This window comes from Saccopteryx bilineata, chromosome 4 (genome assembly GCF_036850765.1).
Source record: "Saccopteryx bilineata isolate mSacBil1 chromosome 4, mSacBil1_pri_phased_curated, whole genome shotgun sequence".
NCBI lineage: Eukaryota > Metazoa > Chordata > Mammalia > Chiroptera > Emballonuridae > Saccopteryx > Saccopteryx bilineata.
The window spans coordinates 30,428,404-30,454,244 of record NC_089493.1 but is presented as its reverse complement, the minus strand read 5'-3'; the positions used below and the strand labels follow the sequence as shown (position 1 = coordinate 30,454,244).

General features: G+C 34.6%; 1 protein-coding gene across 5 annotated transcripts in view; it reads left to right on the top strand.

Annotated features, from left to right (window-relative positions):
- PCNX1 (pecanex 1) overlaps positions 1–25,841 on the top strand; it is a 168,107-nt gene that overhangs the window by 70,304 nt on the left and 71,962 nt on the right. For 2 of the 5 annotated variants that reach the window (XM_066274508.1, XM_066274507.1), the window contains exons 7-9: positions 6,817–6,949; positions 12,761–12,945; positions 25,628–25,718. In XM_066274508.1, coding sequence (XP_066130605.1) covers positions 6,817–6,949; positions 12,761–12,945; positions 25,628–25,718 — 409 coding nt within the window. The remainder of the gene's footprint in view (positions 1–6,816; positions 6,950–12,760; positions 12,946–25,627; positions 25,719–25,841) is intronic. The other 3 variants (XM_066274510.1, XM_066274509.1, XM_066274506.1) reach the window with 2 other exon arrangements.

Below are 25,841 nucleotides of genomic sequence, written 5' to 3'. Positions count from 1 at the left end.
TTCATTAATGGATATATGGTATTCCCTCTGATAACAGTGATAATTTTTTGGGTAAAGTAATAGCTATTTATTTCAGACTTATGGGAAATTGTGCAAAATTTGGTAGTTGATTTTGATTTAGTATTATCAGCATGCTTCGACCATTTTGTTTATTTCAGAGTTGTTTCTTGCTGTTTCCTCCTGCCCAGAATAGTGTGTTTATTCTGTTCAGGTTATTGTGGAGTCTGGTCCTTGACTGCAGTGAGAAGAACGAAATCTTCTGTTGCCAGCACTGTAATCTTTTTATCTTCTACCCCATTCCTTTATTCAAGCTGTGGCTTTAGTTTTAAAGCTTGTAGTCTAAATGTTATTGTGCCCTAGTAGCATTTAGTCTCTTAGTAAAAATTATGCTGAATTTTTTTGTTTGTACAAACATTCTGAAATATAAGGACATGCTTTTTTTCTTAATTCTAATTTCACCCAGAGTATTTTAAAAGTCCATATTGTGGTAAACATTCTCTTGTTTCTTTTGGGCTAGTGTCTAACAAGGGTTAATTTCTAATGAGAATGTAAAAAAAAATAATCTTTTGTAACTAAAGGAGAAAATAGTCTTTCAAACCTAAGTATTGAGAACTAATTATATCTGAAGTGATTATAACCATCCCTGGAGTCTCTGATGTGGATATCATTGTTTTTTTATAAAAGGTGTGATTTGCTTTCAGTGATTTCTCACACAGATCATACCAGATATGTTCATGATATGCAAGAAACCACTGAGTTTTAAAATACAGTGTAATTTTTAAAGTTTCCATTAAAATTTAAGAGTGAACATGCTATGAAATAAATATATTGCTGTTCTAAATATTGAAATATTATAAACACTAAAAAATATGTTCAAGAGCTATAGCAAATTTTTATATCTTTGCATTTAAAATGTCATTTCTTTTTCACAGGGATAGTAAGGTGTTTTGTTTTAGGAAAAGTTGTGCGGAAGGTTGTAATTGCTTCTCAGTGCAGATCTGTGACTAATATGAACCCTCATTTTTCCAGATTCCAGCTTTTGTTCTCTTTAATTCTGTTATGATTTTTAAAAATGAACAAATAAACCATTGCTTGTTAATAAGAAACAAAATACTGAACTCAACATTTCCATGTACTTTGATGGACCAAATGTAATAGTCTACGGGCTGTCAACATTTTTGCCGAAGGAAGGCACAGTAGGGGCTGTTTTATTTGAGCCTTACGGTGTTCAGAATAAAAATAACGGCATAATTAAACTGCTTAACTGTGTTAAGAACTTAGATTTAGGTGGTCTTTTTAAATCACATTTTATTGTTTGGACTTTTTGGAAAATTGGAGGTAGTGGGAGGGGATGTTTTGGTTTTCATTATTTAAAAATTACATAGCCTCTCAAATACTTGGTAAAAATGTGTTTATTTTTGCATTAGTTGTCAAGAGTCCTTTCTCACAATTTAGGAGAAAGTTTTCTAGCTTATCTGTTCTACCTTACCTACTGTTAGGAAGATACTGCTTACCATTCATGTACTTGTACATGAACCGTAAATAGGTTTCATCCTGATAAATTGGAAGATGTTGAGTTCTCCTCCAGGGATTCTTTTTGTTTTATATTTAAGCTGAATGATGTAGGTAATGGAATTTAGGGGATGCAGTTTAAAGTACCAAAATAAAATACTCTGAAATAGGAGTTAATCTATGATAGTGACATGGAGTCATACCTGTTGGTATATGGGCTCAACTGTAATCCTGGCTCTGGGAAAGCTACTTACTTACCTTCTTTAAACCCCAGCTTCCTGATGTGTCATTGTGTTGATAATACATAGTATCTCTATCTCATAGGGTTGTGGTGAGGAGTTAAGGAATTACTAAATGTCATCTGCTTAGAACAGTCCCTGGCACATAGCAAATGCTTCATAGTGCTGCTGTTTCTCTTATATAGGCCCGTTTATTATGCCACTCAAACATATCCTGTCCTTAATGTAGAAGGAAATGATTAAATCTTGAAATAGTTTAGAGATATTTTTATTGTGCCATTGTGAAACTTGATAGTAGTAAAATATAATATCTGAATTTCTAATATAATGCCAACAGGAAAACATTTTTATAACATCTAATGTGGCATACGGATTTTAATCTTGTTTTGGCAGCAATAGGTCTTATAATTTATCTTCTGATATTTAGTCACATAACGAGTAACTGTTTTCATGGGACTTCTCACTATTAATCAAGTGCTTTGGTTAAAATTGGGTTTCATCAATAATGTTCTGGCCCTGGCAGGTAGCTCAGTTGGTTAGAGCATTGTCCCAATGTCCCAAGATTTTGGGTTTGATCCCCGGTCGGAGCACATGCAAGAATCAATCAGTGAATGCATGAATAGGTAGAACAAATCAGTGTCTCACTCTGTCTCTCCCTCTTTTTCTCTAAAATCGGTAAATTAAAAAAAAGTTCTGTGATTGCTTATGTATCTTATTCCCAAATGCTTATAACTTTCCAGTTTTGAGATAGAATGTGGATAACCCTCACCACCTACCTTAACCATATTTTGCTCTCTTATGCGACCAGCCATCCTGACAGTATTTTAGTGCCTTGAATGCTTTCCTTGTTTTCACTTAGAGTAAACAAACTGATAGTCTGTTGTTTAGTACACTGCTTCATATGACAATGATGGTTGTGCTAAAATGATTTAATATAGAATGCGTAGAATTTTCCGTAACTCAATTGAGGGTGGTTCCTGAGGTTGGAGATGTGTATTGTGCATTTTGTTTTCTTTTTGATCTTTAGGAACAGATTGGATCACAGCCGTCTAAAATGTCTTGGGGTATCTGTGTTTTGTGATGAACTGACTGCCCTGAGGCACTCAGTAAATGTTTAAACTCAATTGAATGATTGTATTACTAGGTCCCAAATAAAGAGTTAATTATCTGAAGTTTTCTCTTAAACTTACTCTGATTGTACCTCAACCTCTTGAAGTTTTCTTAACACAAGGAAATTATTAAAAAGTTAAAATTCTTGTAATTAAAAAAAAATGTTAAAAAACCACATTGTCTAAATACATGTCCTTGAAAGTATTTTGTATGTCTTGTCGTTCTTGGTTTTTGAATCACTTGAATATTTGTGATTTTACCCCTTCTTTTCCTACCTATGCATAAAGCTTAGTTGTACACCTAGAGTGCTGAAATCTTACTGTTTGCACGGTATGCCATTACTGTTGTGGTTTCATTTGTTACTAGGAGATACCAAGTTTTAAGCGATGTCGAAATATGACTTTAAACTTGGTTTTAACGTGTTTTCATTCTCCTGTCTGGTTTCTTAGTTTAAAGATTTTGTTGTTGTTTTCTTTTATAAAGTTAAAGGATTCAAAAAGTTTATTGTAATTGGTTTGTGTAAGTGAATTTTCGTTAAGTTTGGCTATACTTTATGTGCCTGTGCTTATGGCGAATTGTTTTAAACTTTCGGACTCTCTTCTTTCCTTAGCTCTAATAGAACTATACTCCCTCTGGACCCTATTCCAAGTAGAATTGTTCTATATAAGTAGCACATTTGCAGGGGGCACGGTTTAGTGTTATTTGCTATAAATAAATAGCATAGTGTTTTTTTTTTGGTTTTTTTTTGCATTTTTCTGAAGCTGGAAACAGGGAGAGACAGTCAGACAGACTCCTGCATGCGCCCGACCGGGATCTACCCGGCACGCCCACCATAGGGCAACGCTCTGCCCACCAGGGGGTGATGCTCTGCCCATCCTGGGCGTCGCCATGTTGCGACCAGAGCCACTCTAGCGCCTGGGGCAGAGGCCACAGAGCCATCCCCAGCGCCCGGGCCATCCCTGCTCCAATGGAGCCCTGGCTGCGGGAGGGGAAGAGAGAGACAGAGAGGAAGCGCGGCGGAGGGGTGGAGAAGCAAATGGGCGCTTCTTCCATGTGCCCTGGCCGGGAATCGAACCCGGGTCCTCCGCACGCTAGGCCGACGCTCTACCGCTGAGCCAACCGGCCAGGGCCAAATAGCATAGTGTTTTCAGTTGACTGTGTGATTCTCGCTACTGTTAAAGTAATTGCTAGAGTAAACTTTGAAACTTCTTTTAGCATTAGACGTTTACACACAATATTTCAGAGGAAAATTTAGAAAATAATTATAACTTCAGTTTAATACATTTTTCAGTGGATGACTAAACTTACATCTTGACGTGTTTTCAAAACTATTAAGAAAATTAAAAGTGTGAATATGTAGTAATTTTGCAGATAACAAAATATAAATGGGTGTTAATAGCAAAAAAAACGCTGTGTTTTCTGAAGAAGCCAAAGAACATTTTGACAGTAAATGGACATTGTGGTTTGTCTTTTCATCTCCTACTATGGAATAACTAGCTTTTACTTAAAATTAACACAAGTCTTCAGTAGAAGGACAATAGTAAAGGAAACTTTTCTATTTCCCCTTTTTCCTATACTCAGTATTCAGTGATAACATACTACTTTTTTCCAAATATCTGAATAATTTTAGTACATTTTATTGATTAAATTATCCTCTGTAAATTTTATCTGTGTAAATTTTATTCTGCTATTTTGGTTGAAACAAATTGAGACTGGAATGGTTTGAAAGTTTCTCAGTGAAGTGAATTGACCTGTACATTAACCAACAGTTTGTTACTATAGAATAGAAACCTTTGATATACGTTTTCAAAATATTCAATTGAGTTTTAAAAGGGTGATTTTAAATTCTATGACCCAAGTTAACCGTACTGCTGTCTAAGAACCTTTAACAGTTTCCGTAGTCACTTATTTAAGTTTTCACTTCCTCCAAGTGACTTCTTTGCTTTGCTTTGTTAACCATCATCCAGTGACTGCCCTGCCAACCTGTTTTCTCCTTTGTGACAGTGTTGCTTACAGTTTTCTTTTATTGATGGCATGGTTGTCAGAAATAGGCGCAGCACACAATATGCTTTGTAGAGTGTGGTGACAGAAAGTTACCTTTACTTTCTAAATCAGCACTGTAGAGTACAACTTTCTATGATGATGGAGATGTTCTGTATTTGTAATGTGCAGTGATGGTAGCCACTAGTCACCTGTAGCTGCTAAGCCCTTTGGTATATGGTTCATGAATCTAATAAACAATTCTAAATTTTAATTAATATTTTACTTTAACCACAAATGACTAGTGACTACGATGTTGGACACCATGGTTCTAGTTGACCAGATTTAATCAGCATCATTTGTTCTCACAAGTCATGTGTAACTTTTACAAACATGAGCATATAGATCACAAGTAATAGTCTTTTCACATCTAATAGAATTTTCATTACATCTCAGTAAAACTAGAGAAAAAGAGAAAAGAAATATTATCTCAAGGAGTCCATTTTGGTTTGGACCCAAAGCTTAATTCTTATTCAGCTGCTTAACTTTAGAATGTAATTGTAGTGTGTGAGCTGAAAAAGATTTGTATATATGTGTTTATAAATAAGTAATATAAATAAGTGTCCTGTAATTTGTGAAGTATACTTTTTACTGGCTGTAGCTTGCCAAATGTGTAAAATCATTGTTCTTGTCATTTTTTCAATGAAAGAAAACAATACCTAAAACAAAAGAAGTCTTTTTCTTCTGGAGGTAGTCCATATATTGCTAATCATAATGAATTACCGAGAGTATTTACTGGTATTGTCTGGGGTGAGGATAAAATGCAAACATTTAAAACAATAATTTGTTTATCAATTATTCAAATTGATGTAAATGGCTATTACTAAGCAGAATAATAATTTGAGGATTAGTAATGCTTTTCAAATGTCAAGAAGGCTTATGATAGAACTGAAATATAAAACATTCTTGATTTTGTAATCTATTTCATATTCCTTAAAAACGTTTTCATGTATTTGGAAGAAATGTTTCTGTACTAAGTTGTTATGTCTTTATTAATATTTAGTTTCAAAATATCATTTTTATAAGTTAAAATGATTCTTACAATATTTAGATCACTAGGAAAGAATTATTTTAAATTCAGATGAATAAACATTTGCATATTGTTTTAGAAATTCAAGCCTAGTATGATTGTGTACATTTTCATGTAGTAATTCTGTTAGATCGTTGTGATTTTCTCATTGTGTATCAGTTCTAGTTTGTATTTTATTGCTTTTTGGATTAAGTTATGAGTTTTTCTACTTGCCTTTGCTGATATTTGCTTCCTAATGATGAAGGGACCATTGTTGGGGGCATAGAGTTGAATTAAGTTTGATGGCAGCAAACTACTTCACAGTCAGCAGATATTCCTGCCACCTTGAATTGAACATTTTAAAAGCTGGTTGTGCACCCTAGCAGTAGTGGTTTCATTGATGCTGGGGAAGCTGTGGCGCAGGGTAGGATAAGGTGAATTTAAGGCTTATTCCTTGGCATCAGAAATGAAATGCCATTGTTGCTGCTTTCGGGGTCCTCTTGAGAGTAAGGAATAAAGGCCCTATGCTGTTAGTCACAATGAGCAAATACTGTACTTTTAAGGCTGACTTGAAGGGAGAATGGAGGGTTGTGGAACTAAATAAGTAAGACTTTTAGAAAACTATTTAAAACAACAAAGGACTTAAAACAGGATATTGGGGTTGAAGAGAAGATAGTGAAGCCAGATAATAGAGTAAAACCATTATTTTTAAAGAAACAGTTACCCTTAAATAAATGACTGATACTTTTTGTGTATTCCTTATTGTGACAGTGTATGTAAGAAAACCATTTAGCTCCCACAAGTTTCCTTTACCTTTGAGGGCGGGCAGTCAGGAAGAGGCAGGCGCAGCTGCTAGTTACATCTCTGACCTAGGCTCCTGTTTGACCTGAGTCTGTCTTAATGCAGCAGCGCAGGCCAGCGAGGAGGCGGTGTCATTTCGCCGTGAACGCAGCACATTTAGGCGCCAGGCAGTACGGCGCCGGCACAATGCAGGGAGTAACCCTACCCCTCCTACATTGCTCATCGGATCACCCCTAAGGTATGGTATCTTAAAATTCCACCAAGCCTAGCATGCATGTAACAGACTTTCTAACCTGTTCTGTCCGTCTCAGGAAAACATTTAAACAGCTTTCTTTTTCTTTTTCTTTTTCTTCTGGTTTCTTTCATACACTTTTAAGCTCTTCAGGCTTTCTCTGCATGTGACCATGAGCCTATTGCATTATGCATGCCTTATGTTGCACTTCTTAAACAAAATGAGCAGATTGATTTAGCTAATTTTATATAGAAAAATCTCTAGTATAGTTTTAGAAATGTAAATAGAGACCTTAAGCCAACTTTTTATTTTTTTCCTACTACAAATTAAAGATGATACAACATCTTGACAGTGTTTAATATGAACAGATATAGACTGAGTGATAAGCTTGTTGAGGAATAACAGATAGCTGACCTCAGCTTGAATCCAGTTTGATTATTTTGTTACTAAAATATATATTTTATTTTGTATTTTTAAAAAATTGGTGTTTTTATTTCATAATCACCAGGACCTAGTCAGTGACACAAAACTGAAATATTTAATTTATGGTAAAGTATAGTCACTTGGATATATGTACATATTTTTGAATACACATCTATGTTGAATTTCTTAACCTCTATAGTGTACTGAACAAAAAGATGAACATTTTTTTCCAGTATCCTAATTAAGAAAGCATCTATTTATAATATTTTTTATTAAAATTTTAGTGCCTCACATCTCAATTGTGTCAAATCTAATGAGTCTATGTCTTGAATTAGATCTATACAAATTTTTTCAAAAGATTTGTGTTTTATTTTAAGAATACAAATATTGACAAAAATACTTTACATGTGCTTGCTTAAGCAGTGCATATATGTATTATACCACATACTTTTCTTAATCTTTGTGTTCAAAAGTACCATTATCCAAATTATTTTCATATATTTTAATTTGAAATTCAAAAGGAGCATTTGATGAAATAACTGCTGTCGAATGCATGGAAGGTTGGAAGAAAGGAAGAGATAAACTGCTCCCCTTGTTAAAATCTTGTTCTTAAGAGTACCAAAATCCTTCTTTCTGTATTTTATATTCCTCCCAGATTTATGACTTGGTTATTTTACATTATTGTAATCAGGAATTTCATCTTTCATAGGTCATGTTCCTGATTAATTCTGCAGTAATACATAATTCTGTAAAAAGTAATATGGATTAGTTTAAACAATATTTAAATATAAAAAATACGAAGGCACCAACTAAAAGAAACATTTGATCTAGAAACCTTGTATGAGCACGTTTGCTTTGTGTGAGCCTCCTCTTCTGTTTCCTTCCCACTTCTTTCCTGCGCTCCCTGATGTAACTTCTTTCTGTTGATGGATTTGGGCTCTAGTACCAAACTACAGAAAGAGCTCAGCATTTTGTTTTAATTTTTCAATTTTGTGTTTTATAACCTCTTTTTGTCCCTTGAATAATACTCGCCATAGACATCTTTGCTTTTCTACTTACTCCATGTTGATATTTATTAATCTTTTTTTAACCTTCTCTTTTTAGTCTTTAAAAATCCTTTCATTCTTTGCTGCAAACGAGTCTGCTGAACTCATCAAATAAATATAGACAATTTAGTTTTTTTCTCTGCCTGGTGGAATATTAAAGAACTGTTTCTAACTCCAGCCGGTCACTTAGGATATCTCCAGGTTTTTGTAGCATTTTAAACACATCACCATTCAAATGAGGATATGATGTGAAACTTATTTATAGAGGGCTCACATTTGAATTTTTGGGAAGTAGTCTTCCATTAGTCAGCATGTAGATCTTGTCAGGGTTCCAGGATATTTCCAGTACAAAGGTTTTATGTATCTTAAATAGGCTGACTTCATTGTGGATGAAATAATATAAAATTTAGCTATGAGAAATTAGAAAACACTAATTTAATAAAATATTCTTTTTTAATTGCAAAAATATTTAGGAAAAATATATTGGTGTTAATTCTCAGTGTGAGTTCCATGATAATCTCATCTGAAATATAGGATGGCACGATCTTGCAATACTTGAAAACTTTGTCTAAAAGAAATGGAATAGGTATGATAATACTTTAATTATAATTACTATATAAATACTAGTAAAATTTAATTTATTTTAAACTTTAGTCAGTAGTTTAAATAATTGACAATCTAAAACGTCACTGGGTAGCGTATGTCTCCTAGGATTGGGAGTAAATCATCAGTTTCCTGACAAAGAATATTTGCATGATTTTTTTATACTTGTTAGATTTATATTCTGTTTCAGAACTGATTTTAAAGTATTTTTTTCATCAAGTTAGCCTTGTAGGGTAGATTTTGTATGCCCTTACTAGTCCTTCCCAGTTATGAGAGATAAAAGCAAAGATGAAAACTTAAAAATTTTGTAATATTAATACTAAGTCTACATTTATCAACCTAAATGTGATATTTTTTAGAACTCTAGGTAGTGGGGTGGAATGATAAAAAATTATCGGTGCATTTTGGGGAAGGGAAAAAAAAAGCTTTAATGTACCCTTAGATGTATTTTTTTTAAATGCAAGATTGAAAGACTTGTAATCAAATAACGTCGTAGCAATAACTGAGAGTCCGAGATTGGGAATACATGGGGATCATTTTGTGATGCTCAGGGATGGGTCCCCGAGTGTCTGCTGTTTGTGTGCGGTGTTCAAGGCACTCTTCTGAGCGTTCCCTGGAACCTGGAGATTCCTAGAAATAATGTGATCATACTCTTTGAGTTTCCTTTTCCGTTCAGGAGACCCATACAAAGATAATTAATAGTATAAGTCACAATACGAAAATACTAAATAAATAGTAAAGGAGAAGGAAAGATAAAGATCAACTATATTTTTCTGTCATTTAAATTGAAAATGTTGATAAGTGATGCTCTTGATAGCTAACAAAGACCTAAATTTCTACTTTTGTTTTGCTGTGTTTAAAATAGGTGCTATCTTTTCTCATACTGGTAGTTTTGATATAGAATTATACTGTAAAAAAGATTAATTCTTGTCATTTAGCTTCAGGTTAAGTACAACCCTCCAGGAACACTTTCCCTAACAATTTCTGCAAAAATGACAGGATTTTGTTGTTGAAGGATTTTGGGAACAGGATTTCAAGGAACATAAACATTTTATGACTAGCTTTTGACGTTCAAAAGTTGACATTTATAATCATATAGATTTTGGCTAATTTACTCTGTTTCTTTATTCTGGAGTTTTCATGCATCAACAGATAATTTGAAAACATTTTTGTATATTTGGATATATGTATTCTCATATGTTCACATTAAAATACACCTGACAGGCCTGACCTGTGGTGGCGCAGTGGATAAAGCATCGACCTGGAACGCTGAGGTCGCCGGTTCCAAACCCTGGACTTGCCTGGTCAAGGAACATATGGGAGTTGATGCTTCCTGCTCCTCCCTCCCCCTTCTCTCTCTCTCTCTCTCTCTCTCTCTCTCTCTCTCTCTCTCTCTCACACACACACACACACACACACACTCTCTCTCTCTCTCTTCTCTAAAAATTAAAAAAAAAAAACTTTGACAAATGTGCTTTAAAAAAAAAATACACCTGACTGGCCCTGGCTGGATAGCTCAATTGGTTAAAGCATCGTCCCCCAAATGCAGAGGTTGCTGGTTCAGTTCCTGGTCAGGGCACATAGAAGAGCGGCTTGAAGTTCCTGTCTCTCTCTCTCCCCTTTCCCCCTTTGCGGAAATCAATAAATAAAAATAAAAATAAGTAAAATACATATAACTGCCATATAAAACCTTTGTTTATGACTTTAAGTGAAAAAAATTGATAGCAAAATTTGTTGAGCACATATTCTGTAAAATCCTTCTGTCTTTTGAATCTGAAGGGGTAGCACTTGAACTACTTTAATATTTTTTCCCCAGAGTTCTTTTCCCTTGTGAAATTTGGTCATTTTGGTAAGTTTTGTGGATAAGTTAGATAGTTTCTGAGGAGGAATAATAGACAATATATATGTATAGAAAATATAAACATAATTGATTATATTAGTTTTCAAGATCATCTCTTTATTTATGTCTAATGTACAAAAATTCTACTCCAAAGAAGGTATTAAATGAATACTTTGTAGTTATGGCTTAAAATGTGCGAGTAAGCATTGACAAGTCCACATTTTGCAGACTTGTTTTTTTCCTATGTTGCATGCAGTCCTGTGCTCTACTCAGAGTGTATACTTTTCAGTGGTTGTAAAAGAATCCTGGAATATGAATGTTCCAGGTAGTGGTGGCCAGTAGAACTTTCTGTCATGGTGGGATATTCTGTACTCTACACTGTCCAGTACAGTAGATACTACTAGCTTCTACAAACTCTGGTAGCTTTCAGCTATGGTAGCCACTGGTCTATTTAAGTGACTGTTAAGCACTTGAAATATGGTTAGTAGGACTGAGGGAATAAAATTTTAGTTACTTTAAATTATCATACGTGCTACTAAATCAGACAGTACAGTTCCAGAGTGTATTGTGTTGCCAAAACCATAGGCTAAACAATATCTGCAGTGTTTTCTACTTAGCATTAATTCATGGTAATTTCAAATTATAGCTCTTCAGTCTGCAGCAGATAAGTTTATTTTATAGGTGTCACGAAAAACCATTGCGTTGAATTAAAAGGATTAGGGAGACGTTGATAATCATGAAAATAATAAAGTAACTCAAGGAGGCCATCCTAAGTAGCATTCTTCTTTATTTTTCTTAAAAGGTCTCATGATTGTAGTAACAAAATGCAGTATTTCATTGAACATATGGTAGATGACATGTAATAATTACTGTATATTCAAAATGTTTTCATGAGTTTCATCAGTTCAAATTTGAGTATGTACTAAGAATGTTAAAATTTAGTGTTTTAAAATAAATAATATAAAAATATAAAAAGTTAAGAATATATAGGTTCTTAATTTTAGAAATTTTTAGATAACAATTTTTATAATTTTAATAAATAATAAATTTATCAACAAAATACTAAGTATTTAAACAATTTTATAAAAGATTGTGATAAAGATCCCTTGAGAAATTACTGGTTTCCAAATTATTTTTATGATTTTCTAAAATGATGGGTTCTTGTTAATGACACTATGATATGTATTGGAAAGGCACTAACATAATTACTGTTAACTAATACCTTGTATATAAGGCCTGTGGCTTTATTTCAGAGATATATAGGCTTTTCATAGAAAACCCCTTTATATTATATGTTGTACTTCTCCCAGTGTCCCGGTGCCATTAACCTCCTTGGTTGAGTTGGTGTTTGTTATTCAGGTTCTCTTGCACTAGTTTGTGATTTTCATTTGATTCAAAATTGTCATCTTGGTTGAATTTTATAAACATTCTTTGGTTTTCAAGTGCATAGAACTTTTGTTTTACTGTGAATTTGAGGTGTCAGAATATTTGAAAGAACAACTCTAGAGTTAATATTACAAAGTTGTAAATAAAAGTGCATTATTGACCGAAAAACAGGATTTATTTATTGGGGACCAGCGACAACCCACATATATTTTATGTACTTGTGATTCTTCTTTGCTACTTTCTCTTTCCTTATACTAGAACTCTTTTGGCTTGAGTTAGAAAAAAGTCACAGATTGATTAATTTGCATGTACTTTAAATGTTTACTGCGCTCATCACTACAGATCAGATTTCTAAGGATTTAAGCTGGCAGTATAATCTGTATTTCACAGAATTTGTTGGATCTTAGTTTACATTGAAAATGTTCTTTTAAAAGTCAGTTTTTCTGTATTGACTTCATTCTAGCTGTTGTTTTCTCTTTTCTTCCCTGTAATGTCTCCCCAATCCGTGTTTTTTCCTAGCCTTCAAGATGGGCAGCAAGGCCAGCAGTCCACAGCCCAGGTCAAAGTCCAGTCCCGCCCCCCTTCCCAGGCTGCAGTGCTCAGTGCTAGTGCCTCCTTGCTGGTGAGAAATGGGAGTGTCCACTTAGAAGCATCACATGACAATGCATCTGCTGTAGGCGGTAGCAGTTTGCACGATGAACTTGGTACGCAGGCCTTATGTAATCTTGGTGGTACAAAACTTAAATGCAGCACATAATGGGTAACGGTGGTTGCAGTTCTTTCTTGACATAGTTTCGTTTTAGCACTATACATAGGACACTTTTTTAATAGGATTTGCCGTGTGTAAGGAACATTGACTTTTACTTTTCCCTTTTCTGTTTCTCTCAGTTACTCTATATTTTCTTTTGAGCATGTCTGTTGTTAAAAGGCAGATAAAAGTGTTAATAAATGTTCATGCTTTAGTGTCTATTTACAATGGTTTGGGCAGTTCTCTTATTCCTTGTCATTTATACCATGTGGGGAAATGTTGATTTAAAATACCATTATTTTGATTAAGCCTTGATTTCTTTGAAATCTCTGAATGTGCTCAGGAAAGGCAAAATTACTTTCTCATGGTCTATTACTATAGAATCTTCCTTTTAGGTATTCTGTATTTCACTTCCTTGTTCTTCACCTGAAGGAGGATTTACTGTCATTTTAAAGGCAATACTCTGAGGACATTATGGCTCAATACCAATATCAAATAACTCTATAAAGTTTTTCTTTTTGTGTTAATACATCTATAAATATGTTATTGAATAGTTATTAAAAAGTCTCAGATGGATGGTATAGTTTAAAACCTTAATAATGCATATCCACTCAAATGCCAGTTTTCTGCCTTAATGACACTATTTTATACAAGTTTGGTTCTTATTTCTCTGTACACTTGTGCTTTCTTGTGCTCAGAATGCAGATTAATAACAATTTAAGTAAATATAATGAAGAAAATCTTGTTATTAAAAAGTGATAATTTGCCTGACCAGGCGGTGGCGCAGTGGATAGAGCGTTGGACTGGGATGCGGAAGGACCCAGGTTCGAGATCCCAAGCTTACCAGTTTGAGCACAGGCTCATCTGGCTTGAGCAAAAAAAAAAAGCTCACCAGCTTGGACCCAAGGTCGCTGGCTCGAGCAAGAGGTTACTCGGTCTGCTGAAGGCCTGTGGTTAAGGCACATATGAGAAAGCAATCAATGAACAACTGATGTGTCGCAACGAAAAACTGATGATTGATGCTTCTCATCTCTCTCTGTTCCTGTCTGTTTGTCCCTATCTATCTCTCTCTGTAAAAAAAAAAAAAAAAAAAAAAAAAAAAAGTGATCATTTGAAAGGATTGTTTGTTTACTGTGATTTTTGTTATCCATATAAAGATGATTTTGTTTATCCATACAAAGTTGATACTTTGACTAGAAGGATATGTGGTATAAGGTGCCCAAATTAGGTATAATAAAATTTCAAATGCTATTTATTTTTTCTCTTCCCATTTTGTAAAATAATACTTGGTTACAGAGAGATATTAATATATATTAGATATGCATATTGATGAAAATCATCTTTAGCAAATCTTTTAGAAACTTGAAAATAGTCATCTTAAGGTATTTATAACACTATAATGAGAGGCAACAAAACATTTTAATTTTAGAATGCTTTTGTTTTTGAGTTTTGTAATTTGAAGAAGCAAGAAGTCCCTAAGGAGGCTATTTCAGAGAGTAAGATAGACTTTATTTTAGTTATTTGCTTTGACTTAAAATAGTGGATACTTTTTAGTTGTAAATATATTCAGTTAATTATATCTTTTTATTGATACTTCTCTTGGGTTAACCCAAAGTTCCTGTGAACAGAGGACTTGTCAGTTTGTGCTTACAAAATGACCATTGCCCATTGGGTTTATGGTAATTGATGAGCTAAAGTAGAAAGGCTTAGTTTTTTGATCCATTTGGATTTTTAGACTTTTGTCAAATCAAGTATGAAAAGAAACAGTAAATGATTTTCCTCTGTAAAACTTAAATTTCTCAAAAAACTTGCTTAAGTAAGTTAATTGTAATGGGACATGCAGATTATTGAAAGTATGTACATATGAACTATCTTGACAGTTCTGGAGATAGAGAGGCTCTTCTGATTGGAGGTGACTTGAGCATCTATTAGTGAATATTCTGGATATATTAATGAAATTTGGATCTTTTATATTAGCTGCCTTCTGTGAGCTAGTTTTTGGCCTGTGGTAGCTGAATTGAATACATGGGAATAATTAACACGAAACAAGCAACCTGGACAGGTTATACCTGTTCCATAGCACATAAATAAAGTTTGCCAGAAAAGATTCTGAAAATGAACTGCAGCTGAGTTGAAAGGAATTGGTAGAGATACTGATTTTTATAATATGTCTACTAGAATATATTTGTTCAGTTAATAGTAGTGAGATAATTTTGTGTGAATGAATTGGGGTATTAATATAATCATTTATGTTAAAGTTAGCCACAATATTCCCTACAAGAATAGGGTATTTGCCAAGATTGCTTCCTTCCAAATTTAGCTTCTTAAATTGAAAAATTTTAAACATACAGTATTTATGTTTAAAAATGTATACATAGGCTGACCAGTGGTGGTACAGTGGGTAGAGCATCAACCTGAGATGCTGAGATCCCAGGTTCAAAACCCCATGCCAGCTTGAGCGCGGGCTCGCCAGTTTGAGTGTGCGGTTACCGACTTGAGCACAGGATCATCAACATGATCCCTGGGTCTCTGGCTTGAGCCCAAGGTTGCTGGCTTGAGCAAGGGGTCACTGGCTTTGCTTGAGCTCCCCAGTCAAGGTACATCCGAGAAGCAATCAATGAACAACTAAAGTTGACACAACTATGAGTTGTTACTTCTCATCTTTCTCCCTGCCTCTCCCTTCCTGTCTCTCTTTCGCAATAATAAAATTATACCAACATTAATACATTTATATAAAATACCCATACACATATACACACTCAAACTTGCATAATTACACTCTTACACATATGTATATTTGAGTGCATATGAATGTTTGTATAAGTGCACATATGTGTAATAGTTGTGTATTTACTTTTAAACTGAAGAACAGCCTTTTTGGATTAAAAGAAATTTGCAGTTAGGCATTATTTAATTAAAAGTGTAGGTAGTTTTCCTTAACTTATTTCTATATATTTACTCTGTGGTGTCATAGTGTGTAACCACATTCGTTTCCTATATGGAGAATCCTTATTTTTCTGTTGCATTTTGACTAACATTTCAAGATTACCATGTAAAACTGAATTATAAGTGTGTAATCTATACACTGGTTGGAAAAATTTGGGTGGTTTTTTTTCCTATTGATAGATTTTATTTCCATGCACACTTATTTTTTAAAAGGTTCAAATGATTGAAGTGATGGATAAGTTTTAAAGTTAACATCTTTGAAAAGAAAATTATTGTCAAAGAATTTCTCAAATTTTTCAGTGTTGCTCTTTACACATCTTAAAGGTTAATTTCCTTCTCATTAGTCTTTTATTGGACTTGTTTATTTGCTGTTGATTTTCTACTATATTCTAAAGTAAGTTGCAGTTTTACTGAAACAAAACAAGCTGTGCTTAGAGCCCAGATAAGTCACACAAGAGACTCTGAATTCAGGTAGCCTTAAAATTCTATTCTTTTTCTGTAACTTTAGCAATCACTTCTCAGTTGTTATGTGAATCCTAATTCCTGTTTTGAATTAAGACTAATAAATTGATGTAATGATGAAACCTGCTATTATACTTGATAGTTAAATGTTCTAGATAAGATTAGATAAAACAGGAAAAGTTATGTATGTTTTTTTCTTTGTACGATATTAGTGGTGGTCGTTGCTTTGAAAAAATATATACAAAATTATTTTCATGTAAAAATACTGTAATGCTAAAGATAAGAAAACAGGATGAGTTTATCAAAACAAATATAATAAGTAATGTTCTTGAGGTTTAAAAAGTGATGAATGAATTAGTTTTTCTAAGGTTTCATTACTGTACATGGATTGAGAAAGAAGGTATTCTTTGAGATAATCTGCTTTACTACAGAATTTATTAACTTGAAAATGTAGTCAGCTCTAGAACAAGACTTAAAGGAAATCGGGCAGCACCCTATTGCCCTTTTTATTAAGCAGAAGTAGGATTTGGATGCTATAAAACTTTCACTTTTAAAAGCAGAAACTCAACCCTGAGGTCACCAGCTTGAGCGCAGGCTCATCTGGTTTGAGCAGAAGCTCACCAGCTTGGACCCAAGGTCGCTGGCTCGAGCAAGGGGTTACTCCGTCTGCTGAAGGCCCATGGTCAAGGCACATATGAGAAAGCAATCAATGAACAACTAAGGTGTCGCAATGAAAAACTAATGATAGATGCTTCTCATCTCTCTCTGTTCCTGTCTGTCCCTATCTATCCCTCTCTCTGACTCTCTCTCTGTCTCTGTTAAAAAACAAACAAAAAAAGCAGAAACTCAGATGCTCTATACTTTTAGTGATTTTTTTCTAGAGTTATCCTGTTGTTTAAAAAAGATGATATATGTCATGTACTTACTCTGTGGCATTTTGACTACTTCATAACACTTTTCCTTTTTACTCTACATGTGGAGTTAAGAGGGCTGTAGGAACCTTGGAGTCTCTACTTCAAAGCCCTGTGTTATAGTAGATCATTTTTATTCATCTATAAAAATGTTACATTCTTGCTCTGGCTGGTTGGCTCTGCAGTAGAGCATCGGCCAGGCGTGTGGAAGTCCTGGGTTCATTTCTGATGACACACAGGAGAAGCGACCATCTTCTCCATCCTTCCCCCTTTCTTGCTCTCTCTCTCTCTCTCTCTCACACACACACTCTCTCTCTCTCTTTTTCTCCCCCCCCACTTTCTAGCCCCCTCTCTCTTCCTCCCTCTCTCTCTCTCTCTCTTTCTTCCCCTCCCACAGCCATGCCACAGTTTGAGCAAGTTGGCCCCGGGTACTGAGGATTTGCTTCTCCACTCCCTCCCCTCCTTCCTCTCTGTCTCTCTCTTCCCCTCCCACAGCCAAGGCTCCATTGGAGCAAAGATGGCCCGGGCGCTGGGGATGGCTCCTTGGCCTCTGCCCCAGGCACTAGAGTGGCTCTGGTCGTGGCAGAGCGACGCCCTGGAGGGGCAGAGCGTCGCCCCCTGGTGGGCAGAGCATCGCCCCTGGTGGGCGTGCCGGGTTGATCCCGGTCGGGCGCATGCGGGAGTCTTTCTGACTGTCTCTCCCCGTTTCCAGCTTTAGAAAAATACAAAATAAATAAATAAATAAATAAATATAGATAAAGTCTATCTATTCTAACTCTTATCCCGTAGATATTCCTCAACATGAAGATAAAGTTAGTGACCTAGAAAAGTTGAGAGTTTAAAGAAATATAAGTAGCTTGCAATTATGGACTAACAGCTTAGTCTTGCTCATAATTTTTAAAATTGCAAATTAAAAATAGAATTGGGATTTTTTTTTTTTAATCTGTTGAATGTTCATTGTTGGGAAGGGACTAGAGAAATAGACAACTGAAAGAGTGAATGTTTTTGGAGGATAGTTTAAAACTACAGACCAAATTTGATCCACAATTTTTTTTTGATCCAAAAATTTTATAAACATGCAAAGATATATACTGGAAAGTTCTGTCCGTTTCTATCACAAGTTTCAACACATAAACACATGTTTATTTGGCGCATGTCTGCCTCTCTATTTTTATCACTTAATGTATACATACTGACGTAGCAGATTAACTAAAACAAAGTTGATTCACATTAGTCTTATGTGTGAAGCCATAGTGTACCCATGGCTACTGATAAAGTTCATTTACGCCACTGTAATTTTTACGAATTTCAACAAGGAAGAAATGCTACAGAAGCATGTCTGTCGCATCCACCATATTCCCCGGACTTAGCACCCTCCGACTATCACTTGTTTTTGTCCTTACAAAATTTTTTGAAGGGCAAAAAATTCAAAAATGGAGAAGATAACAAACAAGCACTGGTTCAATTTTTTGCACCAAAAGATAAAACATTTTTCAAAAATGGGATATACAAATTGCCCTCACGCTGGCAAGAAATCATTAATAATGGCAATTATATTATTTAATAAAGTAGATGGTAAGAAAAATTTGTATTTTGTTTTATTCCAAAAATGGACAGAACTTTCCGGTAGACTATATATATATATATATATATATATGGATATTCATTGTTTTTAATTTTGAAAATATTAACCTAAATGTCTATTACTAGAGAACCCTGAAAGAAATGATAGTACATCAACATAGTGTAATATTCAGGACTTGATACGTCTGTATTATTGATATGAAAATGTAAGCTACTGCCTGACCAAGCAGTGATGCCATGGATAGAGCATTGGACTGGGACACCAAGGACCCAGGTTCAAAATGCCAAGGTTGCCACCTTGAGCGCAGGCTCATCGGCTGGAGTGCGGTCTCACTAGTTTGAGCACAGGGTTGCTGTCTTGAGTGTGGGATCATAGACATGACCCCATGGTCTCTGACTTGAACCCAAAGGTTGCTGACTTGAAGCCCAAGGTCGCTGGCTTGAACAAGGAGTCACTTGCTCAGCTGTAGCCCCCTGGTCAAGGCACATATGAGAAATCAATCAATGAACAAGTAAGGAGCTGCACCAAAGAATTGATACTTCTCATCTCTCTTCCTTCTTGTCTGTCTATTCCTATCTGTCCTTCTCTCTGTCTCTCTCTCAAAAAAAAAGTAAGCTACTTAGTAAGCAAAAAAAAAAAAAAAAGTAGGTTTTAGAAAGTGTGTATGTGCGGAATGATCCCTTTTGTCTTGGGACAAAACATGTATTGAAATTGTTCAGAAGAACATGAAAACTGTTCTTTACAGGGGCTATCTCTAGGGAATGTGGAGCTCTCTTCATTTTATGTATTACTTTTGAATCTTCTAATGCATAGTATTTTAAAAATGAAACACAAAACAAGCATCACTCACTCTCCAAAATCTTGATTGTTATCTTGTGGAAATTTTACTGACTACGTGCTATCTTACACTGATTTACTCTGATTTTTACCTGACCAATCTTTTCTTTTTCTTTGTTTTTAAATTCGTTTTCTGGACATATTATTTAGATACGATAAAATACATCCATTTTATTTATTTATTTAGTGAGAGGAGGGGGGATAGTGAGACAAACACTCACATGTGCCCCAACTGGGATCCACCCAGCAACCCTCATCTGGGGCCGATGCTTGAATCAACCGAGCTATTTTTAGCACCTGAGGCTGGCACTGGGACCAACCAAGCTATCCTCAGTGCCCAGGGCCAGTGCTTGAATGAATGGAGCCACTGGCTATGGGAGGGAAGAGGGAAAGACAGGGGAGGTTGTGGGGGAGAGAAGCAGATGGTTGCTTCTTTTGTGTGTCCTGACTGGGAATCGAATCCGAGACATTCATACACTGGGTTGACGTTCTGTCCACTGAGCCAACCAAAGTGCATCCATTTAACACGTACAATTTTATGAGTTTTAACAGATGTGCATATATGTGAAACACCACAATGAAGATACTGAACATTTCTATCATTTTAAAAACATTCTTTGTGTCCCCATTGCTGTTCATTGCTCCTCCACCTCTGGCCTCAGGTAGCCACTCTGAACTTTATGTCATTATGGTTTTCCCTTTCAAAGAACTTCATGTAATGGCAATTACACAATTTGTAGCCTTTGTATTTAGTTTCAGCTTCAGATGATGCTTTCAAGATTCATTATGATGTTGTGTTTGTAGTTCCTTGTTGTTACTGAGTTTTCTGTGAGCCTGCTGCACATTCTGTATCTGTTCATCTGTTAATGGATGTTTGCGTTGTTTCCAGTTTTTGGCTATTGTAAATAAAACTTCTAAACTCTTTACAAAAGTGGTTTTACATACCTAGTAATGTGTTCAAATTCCAGTTGTTACTGTTCTTTCTATTATTCGTTATTGTCAGTCTTTTAAATTTTAGCCCTAGTGGATGTATAATGGTATCTCATTGTGATTTAACTTGACATTTCTTTTATGACTAAAAATGATGAGCATCTTTTGATGTGCTTATTAAGACTCCATATCTATCGTCTTTGTGAAGTGTGTCCAAATGTTTTACTTTAAAATTGGGTTGTCTTATTACTGAGGTGTAAGAGTTCTTTTTAACATTTTAGATACAGATAATATGTCAGATACAAATGATAAATATTTGCTCCCATTCTGTGGCTTGCCTTTTAGTTTACTTAATTGTGATGTCATCAATATTACTATTATGGATTATTTTGCCAAGGTAATAAAAAATATGAGCAGATTAAATCAAAGTAGAATATGAACTTGTATATTGACTTTTGGAAGGATCACCTATTCTTGGGGTTAGTCAGTGGGTGTGAAGTTAACAGGGAAGTAAGGCATGTCCTGTTAAATCAGAACTAGAGAACAATGGTCACATCAGTAAATATATCTAAGTAAATCTCTTTTACTGTTGCCAAGCAGGAGGTTTATCTGTCTTGACACCTTACCAGTTCTCAAAAACTCTCTTCTAAATCAACATCTTTGTTCTTGTACGTGCCCTTTTCTTATTCTTCTCCTGTTTAAAAACCTAGCCACAGTGTTGTGCAGTCCAGGAAGAGAAGGACTGGTTCTCAATATTGAAACTTTTCTTTTTAATATTGAAACTTTCATTAAAAATAGCATAGTGATTTGATTTTCATTGTAGCACTAGAATTAAAGTGGTTTTAGAAGCCTAAGACTTTTAACCTCGTACCGAGGTTGGCAGACTACAGCCTTAGGCCAAAATCTTGTCTTTGTTAGTGAAGTAAATACGTATTTATGTTATGCATTTGCTGTGCTTGCTGTCATACTGTGATGTCAGACTTCAGTTGTTCCAGCAGAGACCCTATGGCCCACAAAGCCTAAGATTTATCTGGCCTTTTACATAAAGTTTCCTGCCTTCTCATCTAGGGAGAAACAAGTCCATTAACCTGTAAGCAGCAATAAAAGGAATCATTTCTGTATGGGTGAAAACTCATAATAACGGGGGTGCTAGTCATGAAGTAGGAACTAATCTTAAAGGCCTTCTCTCAAAAGTGTAATAATATATTCAATACTTATTATCAGAAATAAACACTTTTTGTAGAATACTCAGGTTAGTCATATAGATAGATGTGTGTGGCCCTTTAACAGCCTTCTTAAAAAACACTATAAAGTTGCCTCCTTTGTATCTCTTTGCTCTTAAAACCCTATCAGCCATAGGAGTAATGCGAGAGAAGGGGAAGGCAGTTGAGAAGTGTGCAGGATTAGGTTTGCAGATCACAGACTGAACAGCACAGGCTCTGCTGTTGGTACTGGGTGATTAGAGAAGCCCTACAGCTGATTTGTCCTGTGAGTACCCACCTCCCTCCAGAGTACATAGGTGGAATGGTGACATCAGGAACCAGATAGTTGGCTTTCTTAGGCGAGCACTAGTTACAGACTTTATGTGTTTGTGTGTTGTGGCGGGGGTTTTTATTGATAGGACAAGTGAGAGAATCCCATTCCTTTCTCCCGTCTTCCGTCTGTGTTTGCCAGTGTGTATTTGAATCGGTCTGCTGGACCATTTGTGTCCTCGGGCACGTGCTTCAATTGTCCTCCTTCCTTAAGTCAGGATCCAGTTTTACTCCTCTTCCTGTTGATCATTTATAAATTGACCTATGGTAGAAATTCTCCTACCTCAGAGAAATGGTTTTGCATAATTAAATTTAATTTCTATAGACAATAGTAGTTACTGAATATTCAAAATTAAAAAGTACCAGATACCTTATTTTTTTTCTTTAGCTTTGGAGATGCTATATTATAGTCAATATCATAAGTTTGTAATTCCAGCCCCCATCTTGTTTATTTTGCCAGAAATGAACTTTTTTCTTTTTTAAATTGTGACAGAGCCATTCTGTTAGATATAATTAATTATGACAGGAGAGTTGAATTATGATGAGATGACTTAGTTTATAATCATAATTCATGTGGAGAGGAAATAATTGCATTGATTTTCTATTTTCTTCCCAACTTATGGTCATTAGAAATATTTAAATTGAAGTATTTTTCTTCATACAGGATAATGTTAAGATTGGACTATTAATAAAGGCACATTTTACTTTGGATCCTAATGTTAACTATGATCATAGGTTTAATCTCAAATGGGATATATGTAAAATTGTTATGCATGCTAAGATGATTTGGACAAATTTAAGATAGTCTTTATCTTTATTAACCAAAGCAATATATACTGATTTCTGTTCTGGTTATTTTTGAAGATGCCTTTAATTATCAAATAATACATTAAAATGTTGCTCATTTTTCACTGAAGCCTTATGCTAAATATTTTTAGTGTATTTTTTTTCTTTGAGTTGCTTATCTTTTGATAAAATTTGTTACTTCTGAAGTGCTGTTATTTGCTCAGCCCAAAGATAGAAGTGGATGGAATCTGCTTTTTCAGTGGAGTAAGCTTGGAATATACCATGAAGCCTTGATAGGATGTTACTTTGTTCTGGCATGTGCCATGTATGTTTTTAAGAACCTGAACACGTTCTTAAAGCTAGTAGGTAGACCAAAACTTCTTAGGGAGAAATAAAAAGTATTACTGAAGTTGTGCACATTTGTTAAAATTATAGCTGCTCTTACACATGTTTTATGCTTCTGTTTAAATTTTTTTGTTTAAGTTTTATTACTTGTTTAGTCATTGGTTTGTATAGAAGTATTCAGAGTTACAGATTTATGTAGTAATAAAACTGCTCAATTTTCCAGCTTTTTGTCTAAAATAGTGTTGTAGGGGACATGCTTTATTTTTGTTTGTATTTATTTAAAATGCATCTATTTCTGGGTAAAAGTTTCATATTAGACATCTCTACATAAAAGACATAGTTGTATAGTGACTTAATGTTCTTTTACTTTTTCCAGTTGTACAAAGAGTATTAATCTTTAGTTGATTTCAGTTGCATGTAAATATTTATTTACTATTCTAAGAACAGGACTTATATTACTAAAAATCCCATGGAGTACTTAATTACTCAGAATATGCTTTAATTAAATACTGTTGAATATAGAATTAACTTATTTCTAAAATGCACACCAATTATGTGATATAAACATACGCACGTATCCATTCTTCCTGGATTTCACACACCATAGCCAAGCCCTCTAGCTATTTAACATGGGTGTATAATTCTTATGCATTTATACAATCAGTGATTTTATTAAGGTATTTTTTCTGTTAATGTAAGTTAATTATAGTAGCGTAACCAACCTGATTACCCACAGTGAGTGAGGAAAGAGCATAACAATTGCAATTTAAAAGTAATTTCTAAATCTCAGTCAAGCCAATACTTTTGATTTTTGTTCTCCACTAACAATTTCTGCAATTCACCTTAACACTTCAAAAAAATTGTCAGTAATAGATGTAAGAAGTAGCCAAGTTGACAGCTTATATAATTTCATTTTTGTTTATGAATCTGGTTTCTTTTAGAGGGGCTAAGAGTGTATGACTCATGCCTGACAGCAGTGTTAGGTAATCCACATGCTGAGTAATCCTCCCTTGGAAAACAGCAGATGAACTGAGCATTTCTCAGACATTGTTTTTCTTATTTATTGCAGGAATATGTTATTCTGACCAAAAAATTGCTACTACAAAAAACACTATAATAAAATAAAACATTTGTGTATTCCTTCTGATCCATAGAAAGTTCTCAAATTATGCTATTAAATAAAGTACTTTTTTCCAATTCTAGTACTTTTAAAGTAATTGGTGAAATGTTCTGTAAATCCTTATATTATTAGTGTATTATGAGGACCTTTTATTGTCACTTTTCAAAGATTTCACTGAAATAAAAATTTATAGTATACTATTTTTATTATAGTCATGGAAGAGAAATCTCTTAGCCCTGCCACGAGGTGAAATTGCCCTTTAAGATTTTTCCTATCCATAACCTCAGTAATTCCAGCTAGGTAAACCAAACCCCCATAAATGGAAAAGCAGCCTGGACTAGATGCATGACATGCGGTTTTAGGGATGTGCACGTCTTCTCATTGCTTACTAGAAGCTTATATCAGTTATTTATCCTCCCTAACCTAACTGATACGACTACCCTAGATTGTCAAGGGAAAGAATGAATTTCAGACAGTATCTAGCTTTTTAAAATTTCATTATCAGAAATAATTTTATCTTATAAAGTTCATTTTAAGAGTCTTTTAAACCTGTATTTGTTTGCAACCACCATCATTCCTAAATCTTCCATCAGTTTAGTAGCGATACTCAGCTACAGCAAATGGTATTCCTAAATTTTTTTAGAGTTCTTGTGCAATCTACAAGTAATAATGTTCATTAAATACATTTACTTAATTACCAACATTATTATACTTTATCTTTATATCCATTTTGACAGTCTTCATTTTTTCTAAACAAACAAAAGTTGATCACAAAAATTTGTCATCTGGCAGTGTGAGCTGTCTTAAAACTTAAGCAACTTTCCAAATGCTCACTCACCGCTTGCAAGTAGTGGTCAGGTGACTTTTACACAGCACTAAATTCATTCATAATACTACTTAAGAATGTTCTGGGAGGGGAGAAGAGGAGACTGGTATTGCAAAGCTGACTTCAGTACCTTTTAATACCTGATTATGTATGTTGACATTCTGCCCACTGTTTATTTTAGCATTACTTTTCAGTCTACATGCTGAATTATGTGCCAGTCATTTCTTTTAAAATATTTTGGGAAGAGGTTATAGTACATTTTCTTAAATTGTAATAAGTTAAAAAAAAAATTTAGTGTTTGTGAAGGAAAAACTCTGAGTATTCTAATGACTTTTAAAAAAAATCATTTATTTGCTAGGTAAGTTCTCTTCTACACTTTATGAGACTGGTGGCTGTGATATGTCACTTGTGAATTTTGAACCAGCAACAAGAAGAGCATCTAATATCTGGTATGTGTGAAATCATTTTGGAAGAGTGTGTGTACTTGCATATATGTGCCATATTTAGTGTTTGTAAGCCGTTATATGTAAATGTTTTAAAACATTTGTTCATATTGGCTTAATTTGTCATAG